Source organism: Microcaecilia unicolor, chromosome 4, assembly GCF_901765095.1.
Source record: "Microcaecilia unicolor chromosome 4, aMicUni1.1, whole genome shotgun sequence".
In the NCBI taxonomy this organism is placed as follows: domain Eukaryota; kingdom Metazoa; phylum Chordata; class Amphibia; order Gymnophiona; family Siphonopidae; genus Microcaecilia; species Microcaecilia unicolor.
The window spans coordinates 91,801,732-91,818,023 of record NC_044034.1 but is presented as its reverse complement, the minus strand read 5'-3'; the positions used below and the strand labels follow the sequence as shown (position 1 = coordinate 91,818,023).

Below are 16,292 nucleotides of genomic sequence, written 5' to 3'. Positions count from 1 at the left end.
ACATTGTCCCCCCGGCAAGGGGCATCTGCAATCCGCTGCTGGATTCGATTTTCCAGGTTGGAGGCACGCAGCCATGAGAGCCTGCGCATCACCACACCCTGCGCAGCGGCCCTGGATGCAACATCAAAAGAGTCAAAGACCCCCCTGGCCAGGAATTTCCTACACGCCTTCAGCTGCCTGACCACCTGCTGAAAAGGATTGGCCTGCTCAGAAGGGAGCTTATCGACCAAGTCCGCAAACTGTCGCACATTGTTCCGCATGTGTATGCTCGTGTAGAGCTGGTAGGACTGAATCTTGGCGATGAGCATTGCAGAACGGTAGGCCTTCCGCCCAAAAAGAGTCCAAGAGTCTTTGCCCGGGGGCGCCGAAGCATACTCTCTAGAGCTCTTGGCCTTCTTGAGGGCCAGATCCACCACACCAGAGTCGTGTGGCAACTGAGTCCGCATCAACTCCAGGTCCCCATGGATCCGATATTGGGATTTGATCTTCTTGGGGATGTGGGGCGTAGTTAAAGGTTTCGCCCAGTTCGCTAGCAACGTCTTTTTGAAGACATGATGCATGGGTACTGTGGACGATTCTTTAGGTGGCGAAGGATAGTCCAAGAGCTCCAGCATCTCAGCTCTCGGCTCATCCTCCGTGACCACAGGAAAGGGAATTGCCGTAGACATTTCCCAGACAAAGGCCGCAAAAGAGAGACTCTCCGGGGGAGAAAGCTGTCTTTCAGGCGAGGGAGTAGGATCAGAAGGAAGACCGTGAGACTCCTCGTCAGAGAAATATCTGGCGTCTTCCTCTGCTTCCCACGAGGCCTCCTCATCAGTATCGGACACCAGCTGGTGGACTTCGGTCCGAAGCTGCGCCCGCCTCGACTCCGTGGAAACACGGTCACGGTGAGAGCGTCGAGAAGAGGACTCCCGAGGCAGGGGCGATGGAGCTCCCTCCATCGACGTCGCCGGGGAGCCCTCCTGGGAGGCTGCCGGCACTGGCACCGCAAGCGGTACTGGGGCGGGCGCCCTCACCGCAGACGAGGGCCCAGCTATCGCCTCCTCACTCGACGGCACCGGCGGCGCAAGCACCCCCGGTACCGGAGAAGGGCGAAATTAGCTCTTCCAGGATCCCCGGAAGGACGGCCCTGAGGCTCTCGTTCAGAGAGGCTGTGGAGAAAGGCGGTGGGGCCGGTACCGGCGTCGAGCTGCAAACCTGTTTCCGGGGATGGAGGCGGTACCAGGCTGTCCACAGGGGAACGCATCGACACCTCCTGAATGGAGGGTGAGCGGTCCTCCCGATGTAGACGCTTGGGTGCTGGTGGTACTGGCGACCCAGAGCTCTCGGTACCACGCTTGGAGGGTGACCGATGCCGGTGCTTCTTTGCCTTCGCACAACGCACGGCATCGGTACCCCCCCGGTACCAAAGAGGAAGACGTCGAATCCAAACGCTTCCTCGGGTCCGGGTCCGAAGTGGGTCGATCCCGGGGGGGCTGTACCGCGGGAGCCCTCGAGACAGGAGGAGACCTGCTCATGGGCTCACCGCCACCAGCAGAGGAATGGACAGCCCTCACCTGCACTCCAGACATCGAAGCACCCTCCGACGACATCCTCAGGAGGAACGATCCCGGTCTCGTAGACGATGACCTCGATACCGAAGGCCTCGATGTCGATGCCGGTACTGATGGACGTGGTACCGAAGTCGATGCTGGGCGCGGTACCGAAGGCTCCGATGCCGAGGACCGCGGGACTGAGGATGTCGACGCGCCGGATGAAGCCCCGAACAAACTGTTCCACTGGGCCAATCTCGCCACCAGAGTTCTCCTCTTCAAAAGAAGACAGAGATTACAGGCCTGAGAATGGTGCCCAGCCCCCAGACACTGAAGGCAAGAAGCGTGCCTATCAGTGAGAGAGATTATCCGGCCGCACTGGGTGCACGGTTTGAAGCCGCTGGAAGGCTTCGATGACATGGGCGGAAAAATCTCGCCAGCAAAATCGAAGTCCGCGATGGTGAAAAAAAGGGCACCAAAAGCTCACCAAAAAACAAATTAGCGGCGAAAAAAGCTGCAATTGACCACGAAAGAAACCTTACGGGTCAACACTAGAAGATAAAGGAAAAAGAAATTTTAGCGAAAAAAGGCAAATCGCGAGGGATCTCCAAGGGGCGCGGAGCGACCGAAAAAACAGCCGTCCAGACCCGCGGAAAAAAGGAGACTAGCGAACATGAGCGATTTTCGGGCGGGAAGACGGCCGCGCATGCGCGCATCGCGGGCAAGGTCTAGCAAACTCTGTTGCTAGGAAGATCTCCGATCGGAGGGGCTGCCGTGGACGTCACCCATTTGTGAGAACAAGCAGCCTGCTTGTCCTCGGAGAACGATTTTTCACTCTTTCATGAAGTAAAAAGACCAGGGGACACTCAGTGAAATGACATGGTAAAAACAAATAGGAGGAAATATGTTTTCAGTCAAAGAATAGTTAAGCTCTGGAACTCATTACCGGAGTATGTGGGAACAGCAGCTAGAATATCTGGGTTTAAAAAAAGGTTTGGACAAGTTCCTGGAGGAAAAGTGCACAGTCTGTTATTGAGATGGACATGGGGGAATCCACTGCTTGCCCTAGGATTGGTAGCATGTAATGGTGCTATTAATTGGGTTTCTGCCAGGTACTTTGACCTGGATTGGCCACTGCTGGAAGGATACTGGGCTAGACTGACCACTGGTCTGACCCAGTGTGGCTATTCTTATGTTATCGAAGAGCTTGTGAAATGGCTCTGGAATAAAAAGTTCCAGAGTAGCAGATTGGAGAATAACAAATTTGGTAGGAAATATAATTGAGAGAATTTTTGATATTCTTCCCCATATCTCCACCCAGCAGGTTTTGACATTAGGACAGAGAAAAAGCAGATGCTTGAGAGAACTGTTTGGGGATTAGCAGGACTAGCAGGTAGGTGGAAGGTGATTTTGTGTGACTTTAGTTAATTTAACTGGAGTTCAGTATGCATTGTGAAGAATGAAATAGGAGGACTGCGAGATTCCAGCAGACAGTGTAGGACGATTTGCTTTGGACCAAAATGTTTCCACTTCATAGCGTCCACTGGCAAATCAAATTGGGTTTCCCAGGCGTTCTCTGTCTTCTTACAGGGGTTAGGGTAAACATTCATGAAGCTATTTAAAAATTCTGGAGTTTCTTTTTTCTTCTATCCATGCATATTAGCTGACAAAAGGAGGGGCAATCAGGTTTAAAAAGAGGTTGAGAGGGTGTGGTAAGGAAGGAGGACAACCATTCATTAAGCTGCGATCATGAATTACGCTGATCAAAGGGTAAGCTGTGTAATGAGGTCAGGACTTCCAAGGGTAGTAAAGTGTTATTTGAAAGAAGCTGAGATAAGAATAGTATACCATACTCACGCCATATGGGCCGGTTACAAAAGGGATTATGAATTTTAATTTGGGAGTTAAACCAAAGGGAGGTCATTTTAGGAGAGATATTGATATGCTTGAGAGTACTGCTGCATTCTCTAAGGGCCGAAACGGTAGTTTTGAGCAAACCCAGATGCTTAGGATATTTAAATCTGTTCAGAGAGTAAAAAGGAAAGAGGGTGTGGGTGAGCTATGTGCTTTGAAAAAAAAAAAAATAAAAAAAAGAAAAGCAACCATTTTTGGGGGTGGGGGGGGGGGGGGGATCTGGTAAATTAATGCCACCATTGATTTTGTTCTTAAGTTTTTGCAGGGCAATATGAGGTTTGTTATACCATAAGAATTTAAAAATTTCCTGTCAATTTTATTATACAGGCTAGTTTGGAACTAGAAGGAGAGATCATACTGAAAATAAAATTTAATTTAAGAGATAAACCATTTTAATCGTCTCTGCTCCGCTCCAACAAGAGAGGTATGAAGGGGATCATTTTTCTAAAAGAGAGGACGTGATGTTCAGTATGAAGGAGGAGTTTAGTTGAATAGTTTCATCAGTAGTATTGCTATACAAAACACCCAAATATTTAATCTTTCTGTGATTCCCAGGTGAAAGGGAAAGGAGAGAGATGGTGTTTAAAAATTTAGGGGGAAGGGGCGTAACTGCGGATTTTGTCCAACTGATTTTATATCCAGACATTTTTGAGAAGGAATCTATATAAGTTAATAGGGAAGGGATGGACTGCACAGTGGTATAAATGGAGAATTTCATCTGCTTAAATTCAAAGTTTAAAATCTTGATTACACAGACAATCCTTCTATTGAGGGGTTAGATCTAATGGCCATTGCAAGTGGCTCTATAGCCAGGTTAAATAACAGGGGAGAGTGTGAGCATCCCCTGCTTAATACCTCTTTTAAGGGGAAAAAAAGGGAGAGGTTGTCCCATTAACAGATATGGTAGCTTGGGGATTGCTATAGAGGATTTGGACCATAGAGAGAATTTGTTACTAAAGCCAAACCATTTTAGGGGGTGGAATAAGTAATCCAACTCAATCCTATCAAATGCATTCTCCACATCTAAAGAATGTAAGAACATAAGAATAGCCATACTGGGACAGAACGAAGGTCCAACAAGCCCAGTATCCTATTTCCAACAGTGGCCAATCCAGGTCACAAGTACCTGGCATGATCCCAGAACAGGAAAACAGAGATAGTAATATATGGATCAGAGGAAGAGTTGGCATATTATAGGATGTTCCAAAATAGTCTGAAGTTGTCATTAGGGAGATGGTTGGGAATAAAAACATTTTGATCTCTGTGAATGAGAAGAGGTAGTACCTTTTCGAGTCTACGGGCCAGGATTTTATCGTCAATGTTAACAAGGGAGATAGGCCTGTAATTTTTGACTTTGGTGTGATTCTTATCAGGTTTAGGAATAACTATTATGTTGGATTCTAAAAAAAGAACTTTTTGGGGAGGAATCATGAAGCATTAGAGAGACCATGAAAGTCTCACTCCATAACTCTACTTATTCCTTCAATGGACCTGAAGCCCTCCAGGATTATCTTGATTCGCTTTCACCATGATCCTTTCTCCATGTCTGAACTATCAGCCATGTTATCTCTCTATTTCATCACGGTGCTATGTTTTACTCTATTTTTCATATCCAAACTTCTCTATCGGTAATGTCGTCATACTAGCATGCATAACTCTTATTATACTGCATGTATTTATTAGCATGTATGCCGATTAGGATATGTGTTTTATGCTATATGTACTATTTTTCCTTGAAGTTCTGGTATTTAACATTGAATCTTTCTAATAATGTTATTTTTGAAAATGTTCTCTGTTTGCTTCTGATATTTTAGGCACAATCAATATGCTTGCATGCTTGGAACTGAGTAATGTTAGACGTGTTAATTATCTTACATGCCATGTTAAGCACAAATAGTTCAAGAGCACTATCCAATCATAAAGCATGCGCTTCCTTCAGCCAGTCCTCTTAGTTTTGCTTGTGATATATATTTTTCTACTTGCTCCCATAGTGTACGTTGTTCAGCTGGAGGAGGTTGAACTTTCTATATTTTTCAGGCCTCTGCAATCCATGCATAAAACAACCCTTGGCCTTATTGATCCCATGAAGGATACTACACCCTCATGATAGGGACTATACTTTCCTTTCCCCTCCTTACTCCAGTTACTCTCACATTGACTTTCCTGGTTTCCTCCTTGACCTTGCAACACCTTAACAATACCTCCAACATTCTCAGTTCCAGTATTTCTGACCACAGTAATTTTACTAAACACTCATTTGAAAGGCCCAGATTTCAAGCATCCCTATTGCAGGATCTTAATTTTATTACTCTCATAAAACAAGCTATCAAAGAATATTTTATTAACAAACATATCAGATGTTAAATTAGTAGTTGGTGGGATGCCTTTAAAGCCACAGCCAGAGGAACGATAATTTCACTGCTGGCAAAAATAAAGAGTGTAAGAAACATTTAAAAGAAATGCGAGATAAGATCAAGTCACTAGAAAATCTCTGACCATGCCTCTTCCATGTATGTGGAACTGCAAGAACTAAAAACGGAATTAAATTCCATATCACTAATCTCCAGCATGTGTGATGGTTATGTTTAGTTGCAAACCTGGAGGCCAGGTTAGGAACTAGTGACCACAAACGATGAGTTAGGGTGCCGTATCCTAAGCTAGAAGCCTAGAACTGTAAAAAAACAAAACAAAACCCCTGTGCGTTTATATTATGATTAGTAATTGAGGTACAAGGCACCCTTTCTGAAGGGCTTTAACTTACTACCTACTGAATTAGAAGGGGGGGGGGGGTGCCAAAACTCAGGAAGAACCTCTCACATACCACCCCCACCAATACCTCCCGCACCCTGCAAATTGCCCCTCCCTCCAATTCACTCATACCCCACAAGTTCCGCAACTCCACCAAAGCTTACCTTATTTATCTTTTCCTTTGGATGTGACAGAAGATTTGGAAAATGAGTCAGAACATCACAGTTTAGGACCACTTGTGTCTGTTCATCTGTACCTGTCACTATGTTGCCTACTGCTCTCAGTGCTGCTGTCTAAAAATAAAAGATAACTGTATTAAAAAGGTGCAACTTTACATTTAAAAAAAAAACAATCAAAAATAACCAAAACAAATCAATGTACCAGGACATGGAAAAGGCACAACAGCAAATTCTTATGGTGAAGGAAGGGATGAAGAGGAAAATAAAGGGCATTAAGCGGGAAGCAAAATATTTACTGACTATATTTAATGCATGTCTGTAGTTATACATAGTAACATAGTATATGATGGCAGATAAAGACCTGTATGGTCCATCTTATGTTATCTAATGCACATTTTCCATGGAGAAGTCTACTTATTTTCAAAGTAGTAAACACCAAGGTTATACATATATATGGCAGCCTAAGTTGAAGGTAAATACAAATATTGCTCAGAGGCTATACTGAGACAGACCCTTAAAAAAGACACTGCATATGGAGAGGAAGCAATGTCATCGAGTGGAATGGCTGATTTGAATGCCTAGCTCTGAGCAAGCCACTGCCATCATAGCTTACTTTTGCAGTCCTCATTTGCTCCCCGATTCCGGAGGTGGTGGGGTGGCAGAGATGTCCCAAAAGCCATGATCCACTGATACTGCAAAATTTGCTTACTGCAGTGCTTCAGAGGTGGACCACGTGATGGGTCTGCACACAGAAGCCGTTCTGGTCAATCAACCTGGCAGCATACCTTCAGTTGGACTAAGCAGCATTGGGGGAGCACAGCAGTGACTTAGATCCCAATCTGCTGGAAGAGATCCATCAATGGCTTTAAGAAGTAAAGGTAGATGTAAAAGCTTTGTGGACGAAGCTCACAACATTGGGAGCCAATCTCAGAGGTGAAATTAGCTGAGGAGGGCCAAAGGTTGGAAGACACAGAATTGCATCTGGATGAGCATACAGAGAATATTGGGACCCATGACAAAAAAAAAAAAAAAAAAAAAAAAAGGTAAAAAATGACAAGTACAGACTCAGCAAATATTCAATAAATTATGGAGGATTTTGAAAATTGAGAACCTTCACCGCAATTTGCACTTCTGGGGCATACCAGAGACCCCCCCCTCCCCACCTATGCTGACAGTGAATCTGAGGTCCAACGAATAGTTCGTGTACTTCTATTGGACAATCAGCAGAAACTGGACCCATCTAAAGTGAAGCTTGAAAGAGCACATAGAGCCTTGGGGCCCTACTAGAAATAATAAGACTAAACATAACAGATTGCTTTTATGACTATAAGCTTAAGGTGCACATTTTACAAGCTGCCCGAAAGTTACAGCATTTTCAATGGGACACATACTCAGTTGAAATTTATCAGGACTTAGCAGCTGTGACGTTGCAGTGACTGGCAAAATTGCAACCCCTTACTGCATACTTCAGAGAGTGTTGCTACAGCTGATCTGGATGGAATGATTCTGTTTCTGTGTGAGTTGTCCTGACGTCCCTACGTGCATGTGAGACGTGCTCCACCGCTCATGTGCAAGTGCCTTCCCACCCATCATGAGAACATGGTCTCTTCAGTTTTATACTATAGCAAAAACTCTGAGGGGAGGTGGAAGGGGTTGTGAGAATATAAAGTCTGCTGTCCTCGGAAAACACCTGCAACAGGTAAGTATTTTCTCTTCCTCCGAGGACAAGTAGGCTTATATATTCTCACAAGTAGGGAATTCCTAGCATCCAGGCTCACCAAAAACAAACACTTGTCAACTGGGCCTCGCAACGGCGAGGACATAACATAGATTAACTTGAAACTATATACAATCTGAATGAGAGTGCAGCCTGGAACAAAATAAAACAGGCCTAGGAGGGTTGAGTTGGATTCTAGACCCCAAACAGATTCTGCAACACTGCCCGAACTGATCGACATGTCAGGTATCCTGTCTAGGCAGTAATGTGATGTGAATGTGTTGACTGAAGACCATGTTGCAGCCTTGCAAATTTCTTCAATGGAGACGGACCTCAAGTGGGCTACCGACGCAGCCATGGCTCCAACACTGTGAGCTGGACCCTCTAGGGCCAGCCCAGCCTGGGCATAAGTGAAGGAAATGCAATCAGCCAGCCAATTAGAAATAGTGTGTTTCCCAACGGCAACCACCATCCTGTTGGGATCAAAAGAAACAAACTGGGCAGACTGTCTGTGGGGCCTTGTCCGCTCCATGTAGTAGGTCAATGCTCTCTTGCAACCCAAGGTGTGCAAGCTGCTTTCACGAGAATGGGCATGGGGTCGGGGAAAGAATGTTGGCAAGACAATCAAATGGTTTAGATGGAACTCTGACACCACCTTTGGAAGGAACTTAGGGTGAGTGCGAGATTGTGGAAGACTACTCTGTTGTGATGAAACAGTATAAGGTGCATCCACCACTAAGGCCTGAAAGGTCACTGACTCTACGAGCTGAAGTAACAGCCACACACACACACACACAAAGACCTTCCAGGTCAAGTACTTCAGATGGCAGGAATTCAGTGGCTCAAAGGGAGCTTTCATCAGCTGGGTGAGAACCACATTGAGATCCCACGACACTAGTGGAGGTTTGAGAGGGGACTTTGACAAAAGCAAATAACTAGAGACTGTCCAGAGATGGGCTTAACTTCTACACACTGATAAGTATTGTACTGTTTTGGGATCTTGCCAGGTACTTGTAACCTGGATTGGCCACCGTTGGAAACAATATGTTGGACTTGATGGACCTTCAGTCTGTCCCAGTATGGAAATACTTATGTACTTCGCTTGCCCCCCCCCCCCCCCAAGCATAAACAAGAGAATTTTTATTGAAGGCTTAATGATGCCTTATTATCTCCTCCTTAACATCTTACTCAGTTAGAACGGGGTTTGCAAGCTCATGTTACTAAAGCTTAGAGAATGCTCCTTGCGGTCGTACAGTAATTAGCTCAGATAGAATACCAATCCAGGGAGTGAAATAGCTGTTTGTGTTTTCAGTTTTAGAGAAATTTGTTTTCCACGGTCGCTTTCTCTCCTGGCTTTGTTTGATTTATACATGCCCTCAAGCCTGTTTGAGGGTAAATTGTAGTCCCTCAGAGACTTTCACATTATATCGTGGCACACGACAGGGCTGCGCCTTATCGTCTTTGCTTTTTGCCCTATCGCGTACCTAGCATGTGCAAGTAGAGCTCAACGGGGTATTTCGGGCCTCTCCTGAGGTGGTATAGAAACCAAAATTATGCTTTTTGCAGATGAAATCTTACTCACTCTTGCACACCCCCACAGGTCAATGGAAGAGTTGCATCAGTTTAGTTTTTAATCGGGTTTTAAAGTGAACATGAATAAATCAGAACTATTAATCATCACCCTAGATCTTAACCAGGAGATGACTTTGCATGCACAATTTCTCTTTCAGTGGGCCCTCCGCTTTAGACAATATTTGGGTATTAATATTACCAAGGCTCACATAGATCTCTATGCAGCTAATTATCCTTTGAAGTTGAGGGAACTGTTTACTGACTTGGAAAGCTGAGAGTGGCTTGGACGATTCACTTTGCCCCTGGGTTTCACCCTGGACAGTTGGATTCGCTCTGCCACCATTGGGAACTGGGAGTTTACACATTTAATCAGTTTTGGGCTGAAGGAGAGTCTATCTTTTTGGAGCTGCAGGAGGAGTACAGACTCCCTAACCACCATGAGTTCCATTATCGGCAGCTTAGAGTATCTCTATAGATGAGCCCTGGGTGAGCTTCAATTAACTGAAACCTGCCTTGAGCGGGTGATACAGGAGGGCAGGGTTGCATTTCCCAACTATATTTAGCTTTGCTTTCCTCAGATGTGCCTGCCCTTTATTATACTGCAAAATAGGAAAAGGCTTATAGGTTCCGCCTATGAACTTGCCCAATGCAGAAAAAAGTACTTCAAATATCTCCCTTAAGGTTTCGATTTCAGCTAGTCTCATAGAAAATGGGTACAGGATATTATATCATTGGTACTACATGTCTAGCATTTGCTGTGCATCTTTGGTACTGGGTCAGGTCAATGCTGGCAAAATTGTGGAGCGATGGGAGGTATGTACAACATTTGGTGGTCCTGACCTCTGGCTCAGCAGTTTTGGATTAATGCATTACTGATTCTTTAACAAATGTTTAGGATTAGTTACCCCACATAGGGCTGAACATTGCCTACTACATTTTAAACCAAGGGGTGGGGGTAAAAAAAGATCTACACAAGTTGGCAATCAGTGTTTTTGTGGCAAGCAAATTGACAATTGATGTGGCATGGAAACAGCCAACAATGCCAGTTATACCTAAAATTCTTTGCAAATTGGACCATATTTACCAAATGTCTAAACTAACGGCGTCATGGACTGGATAGCTAGTGAATTTTCATAAAGTCAGGGTCACCTATACCACTTGGAAGAGTGTCACAGACACTAAAAGGATTTGCTGAGAGCACTCATGTAATTTCATATAGCTGTTTATATATTGCTATTTGTATTTTGCCACATCCCTATGGGAGGGGTGAGGAGGGCTTGAGGGGGTGGGAGGGGTTTGGGTATTTCTATTAAGCTTTTTGGTTTGTCTATTTTGCTATCTGTATAGATTTTTTTTTTCATAAAGACAATAGACACTGTATACAATATGATGCAAAACTATGACAAAACAAGCCCTGAACTGCCAGCAGCAGCCGGATGAAGTGAACAGTAATGTACAGATGCTGTCCTCATCCTTTCAACAACAACAACAACAAAAAAACTCATTTTACTATTTTATTTATCCTATTATTATTTGTAGAATTTATACCCGCTGTTTCCTGCTAATAGCAGGTTCAGTGCGGCTTACAGAGTATGGAACAAGGTATCAGAGAGACAATACAAAGTATGTAGCAATGTATCACAGAGATAATACAAAGTATGATATAATGTATCACGGAGATAACACAGCTGTATAGTGTGGGACAATAGAGAAAGATTTGGGGAAAGGATTGGGATGTGGGCAGTCTTGGTGTTATGGACTGGATACTAGAATTAAGTAGGGTCGTTTGGGTAGGCTTGTTTAAAGAGGTAAGTCTTCAGCAGCTTGCGGAAGGGCAGGTGTTCATTGGTTTTCCGGATATGTCTAGGTAAGGCGTTCCAAAGTTGGCTGCCTATAACGGAGAAGTTGGATGCATAATAGGTTTTGTATTTGAGGCCTTTGCAGTTGGGGAGATGAAGATTTGAGATATGTTCGAGAAGATTTGTACCAGTTCCTGGCTGGAAGATCAATCAAATTGGACATGTAGCTTGGGGATTCACCATTGAGGATCTTGTGGATCATTGTGTGGGTTTTGAAGTTGATTCTTTCCTTGATAGGGAGCCAGTGAAGTTTTTCTCAAAGTGGTGTTGCGCTTTCAAATTACTAATATGCAATTTCTGTTTTGACGCTACTTTAGTTTTGGTTCACTTTGGTTCATGTTTTTGTGTGCCCACTGTTTGTGTTGCAACAACAACAACAAAAAAAAAAAATATGCAAACTTGCAGGGATAGGGTGCCATACCAAACCCCCCCCCAACAAAAAAAAATCACATACACAAAAAAACTACAAAACCCCCACTGATAAATTAACTATTTTAAGTTTTTTGTTTTTTCTATACACTAGAATATAAGAAGCTTGCCTCTTTCCATTACTGTAATCGTCACACATTTTTATTGAATGAGTCTTTTTATATAACTGTCATATTACCTTTTAGAAATATTACTACCTCATTTTGCAGCATATTTTACCTACAGACATAAAAAGGCTATCACAGCACCTGAATACCTAATTACTAGGCTTAGTTTTCTGAAGTAGACTGTGAAAACAGTAAGGCTGTTTATAGCTATTCTGCATGCTGTTTTAGATTCAATTTCTTTTTGGATTTCATATTTTAATTACTTTTTTATTCTTTAATGTTTTTTAGGGCTGCATTTCAATTAAAATGTATCATCACGATTAATGGTATGTTCCCCCTCCCCCGCAGCTCCTTGTGACTCTTGGCAAGAGGGTTAAGTGACTTGTCCAGAGTCACAAAGCAATTGGGGGGGGGGGGGGGGAGAGGAGGAAATTAACAATACACCTTTAATCATGTGATTAATCATGAGTAAAATTTAATAAAAATGCAGCCCTATTACCAGTTTCTAGATTTCCTAAAATGTTCTAATTAGTATATTTTTGGGCTTCAACTTCATGTATGTGTCAAACATTCTATACTGTAGCATTTCTAAGACAGAGCTATCCTTTGTTATTAAAGGATGGGTTTTAAGGCCAATAATAGTAAAATATCTATCAGTGCCTGGTTAAAGGCAGAAATATCTTCCGTAATTGCAATCCATTTCCAAACAATTTGAAATTAAAGTTCACAGTGGGTATTCAATGTCTAATTCTTTCCCATAAACTCAAATCAAAACAGTGGAAAAGAAAAAAAATTCGGGTTAATTACCCATTAGTAAAAAGTCAAAATAGAGGAAAAAGATCTCTGTGAACCAAGCACATTCCGATTATAGCTTAATGACCTATAATGCCACTTACACAAGCCCCTATTATAATCATTGGTCAAAAAACCTCTTGTGATTTCATATACACAAACATTTGAAACCAAGAACTGGTTAAGGATTCAATGCGTATTCATTTTGATTTCAACGTTTACTGTATGTGTAGTCACAGGAGGCTTTTTGACCAATGATTATAATGGGGGGGGGGGGGGGGAGGGGGCTGTGTAAGCGGCACTGCAGACATTAAGCTATAATCTGAGCATGCTTGGCTCACTGAGGTCTTTTTACTCTTTATTTTGATTTGTTCTACTAATGGGCAATTAATTTAACCAAAATTTTTTTCTATTCCGCTATTTTGATTCGAGTGTTCAGACACAATTGATGTTGGTAGTGTGTTTTTTTTTTTTTTTACAACCTTCTTGTTCTTTCCCATACACCATCCAAAACCTTTTAAATTATATTCTACCATAGAGACATTCCAATATTACCTGAGTGCTGAATGTAGTGATCCTCCACCTCCCCGAATGCAGATAGACTTATAAAAAATAAAGGTCCAAGGGAGTTACCCCATGTTGGTCTACGAGGTGTTCAATAGGTGGGAACGGAGGGGATTTGTATGTGTGGGGCAATGTTGTGATCAGGCCATTGGAGTTGTTAAATCTTTTCAGGAGCTAAGGACCAAGTATGGACTACCCCTCTGGGACCAATTTCCTTATTTGCAGGTCAAACATATCTAAAGTTCTAAGGTGTTTGGTGAGATGACCTGGGGGGGGAAAACTGCTTTTGAAAAACTACTGGGCCCTACCGTGCAAAAAGGGGCATCCTCCCAAATCTGTAAATGTTTGAATAGCCAGAAGGGAGTGATTTGGGGCTATATAAGGGCCTGGGAAACAGAGGGTATCAGCAAGAGGGTGCAGACTAGGAATTGATCTGGCAAAGAGTTCACTCCCTAGGGGCGGCAACTACAATAGAAAATGGGTATAAGGTGCTCATGTGGTAGTATTACATCCCAGTGCAACCAAACAGAATGAGGAGGGGAGTTGTTGGAGGGGTGTGGGGAAAGGGGAATATATCTTCATAAGGGTTTGTAAGATAATTTGTGTGTTCTGAGACAAAGTACCTAAAGATGCAAAGAAAAGTACAAATGACCTAACCAACTATCGCCCTATCCCACTAATAACCAAACTCATGGAAGGCGTAGTGACGAAACAACTTACGGACTACTTAAATATTCAATTCTACATGAGTCACAATCAGGATTCCGTTTGAACCACAGCACTGAAACTGTACTAGTGACTTTAATGAACTCATAAACAAACAATTGCAACTAGAAATAACATACTCCTCCTACAATTCGACATGTCCAGTGCCTTCGACATGGTTAACCACGGAATACTACTAAATATCCTTGAATGAGTTGGAGGTAACGTCCTTAACTGGTTCAGTGGATTCCTAACCACAAGATCATACCAAGTAATCGCGAACGGGGATATTTCAGCCCCATGGACTCCAGAATATGGAGTTCCCCAAGGATCCCCCCTCTCACACCTAATGATGATACCTTTAGCCGAGCTACTAGCTAATCATAATCTCAATCCCTACATATATGCAGACGATGTCACGATATATATCCCATTCAAAAACGATCTGAAGGAAATCACCAACGAGATCAATCAAAGCCTCCAAATCATGCACTCCTGGGCTGATGCATTCCAGTTAAAACTCAATGCAGAAAAAACACAATGCCTTATACTCACTTCACAACACAATACAATACAATACAAGGAACTTCTCCACCATTGCCACACCAAACTTTTCTCTTCCAGTCTCAAACAATCTGAAAATTCTGGGAGTCACCATTGACCGAAACCTCACACTTGAAACCCACGTGAAGAATACAACGAAAAAAATATTCCATTCCATGTGGAAACTCAAATGAGTAAAACCTTTCTTCCCGAGATCCATTTTCCATAACTTGGTACAATCAATGGTGCTGAGTCACTTAGATTACTGCAATGCACTATACGCCGGTTGCAAAGAACAAATTATCAAGAAACTTCAAATAGCCCAGAATACCGCAGCCAGACTCATATTTGGCAAATCAAAATATGAAAGTGCGAGACCCCTACGAGAAAGACTGAACTGGCTCCCAATTAAAGAACGTATTGCGTTTAAGATCTGCACGATTGTCCACAAAATCATCCACGGAGATGCCCCGAGCTACATGCAAGACCTCGTGGACCTATCTCCTATAAATGCTAACAGATCAGCCCGCAAATTCCTCAATCTACATTTCCCCAACTGCAAAGGATTAAAATACAAACTAACACATGCAACTAGCTTAGTACATGAGCACGCAGTTATGGAATGCACTACCAACTGATCTGAAAACGATAAACGACATAACTAGCTTTCGTAAATCTCTGAAAATCCACTTCAACAAGGCCTACAATGGGAATCCATAGCTTAATTATAACACCTCAACACCTCACCCTATTCTATTAACTATCTTTCTATAACTTTGTTTAGATCTTTTTCCTCATCCATGAATCTGTTATAACACCAATTGTATCTATCTCCTGGAATGGCGATGCCATAACAGGATTTTGTAAGCCACATTGAGCCTGCAAATAGGTGGGAAAATGTGGGATATAAATAAAGTATTTTGTGCACTGTCTCAATACTGGGTAAACATATGGACCCCTCAATGGATGCGGCATTACTTAATGAATCTGCAAGGGGGTCTTAATGGGATGGGGTCAAGGTTTAAAAGTTGGTTCTGTGTGTCGGCTACAGTGGGTAGGTGCATTGAAGAAACCTGTGTACCTGCCAAAATGGTTTATGAATATGTATCTTTAAATAGCTGTATTATTATATGCTACATTCAATAAAGTACGTTAAACAAAAAGTCCAAAGGAGAGATGCAGCCATCACAACCCACAAGCACACTGCGCAGGTTTCATAAAGACCTCAGTCTTTCTCCCCAATTTTTGTACCCCTTATTCTTCAAACACTGAAGCTACTTTAGCAGTGCCAGCACAAACTTTAGAAATCTTTAGTATATCTTACAATGAATTTCCCTGCTATTATACAGTGCCTCAACTAAAATCATTTAAATCTTTGAGAACATGCTAAGTTAAATGTCATCCAAATTTTAGGTTAGACTGTAATACCTTAACATCCACATGACAAGTCTGTGCCACTCAGGCCAACACAAGTAGTGCTAGTTTCAAACAATGAGTTGTACCACTGGAATATCTGGGTAGTATCTTTCAATATAATCTAATTATTTGCTCCTGCAACGTTCCAATGTCTCTCACTGCGTTTGTAACCATCTCCTGACGTCACTCTCCCGCAGTAGAAGCCTGCTTGCCTG

The 16,292-nt window shown here is 43.0% G+C and overlaps 1 protein-coding gene across 1 annotated transcript in view; it reads right to left on the bottom strand.

Annotated features, from left to right (window-relative positions):
- The window catches only part of KPNA3 (karyopherin subunit alpha 3), a 282,370-nt gene that overhangs the window by 32,999 nt on the left and 233,079 nt on the right, over positions 1-16,292 (bottom strand). Inside the window, exon 12 of the mRNA XM_030200459.1 lies at positions 6,359-6,487. Coding sequence (XP_030056319.1) covers positions 6,359-6,487 — 129 coding nt within the window. The remainder of the gene's footprint in view (positions 1-6,358; positions 6,488-16,292) is intronic.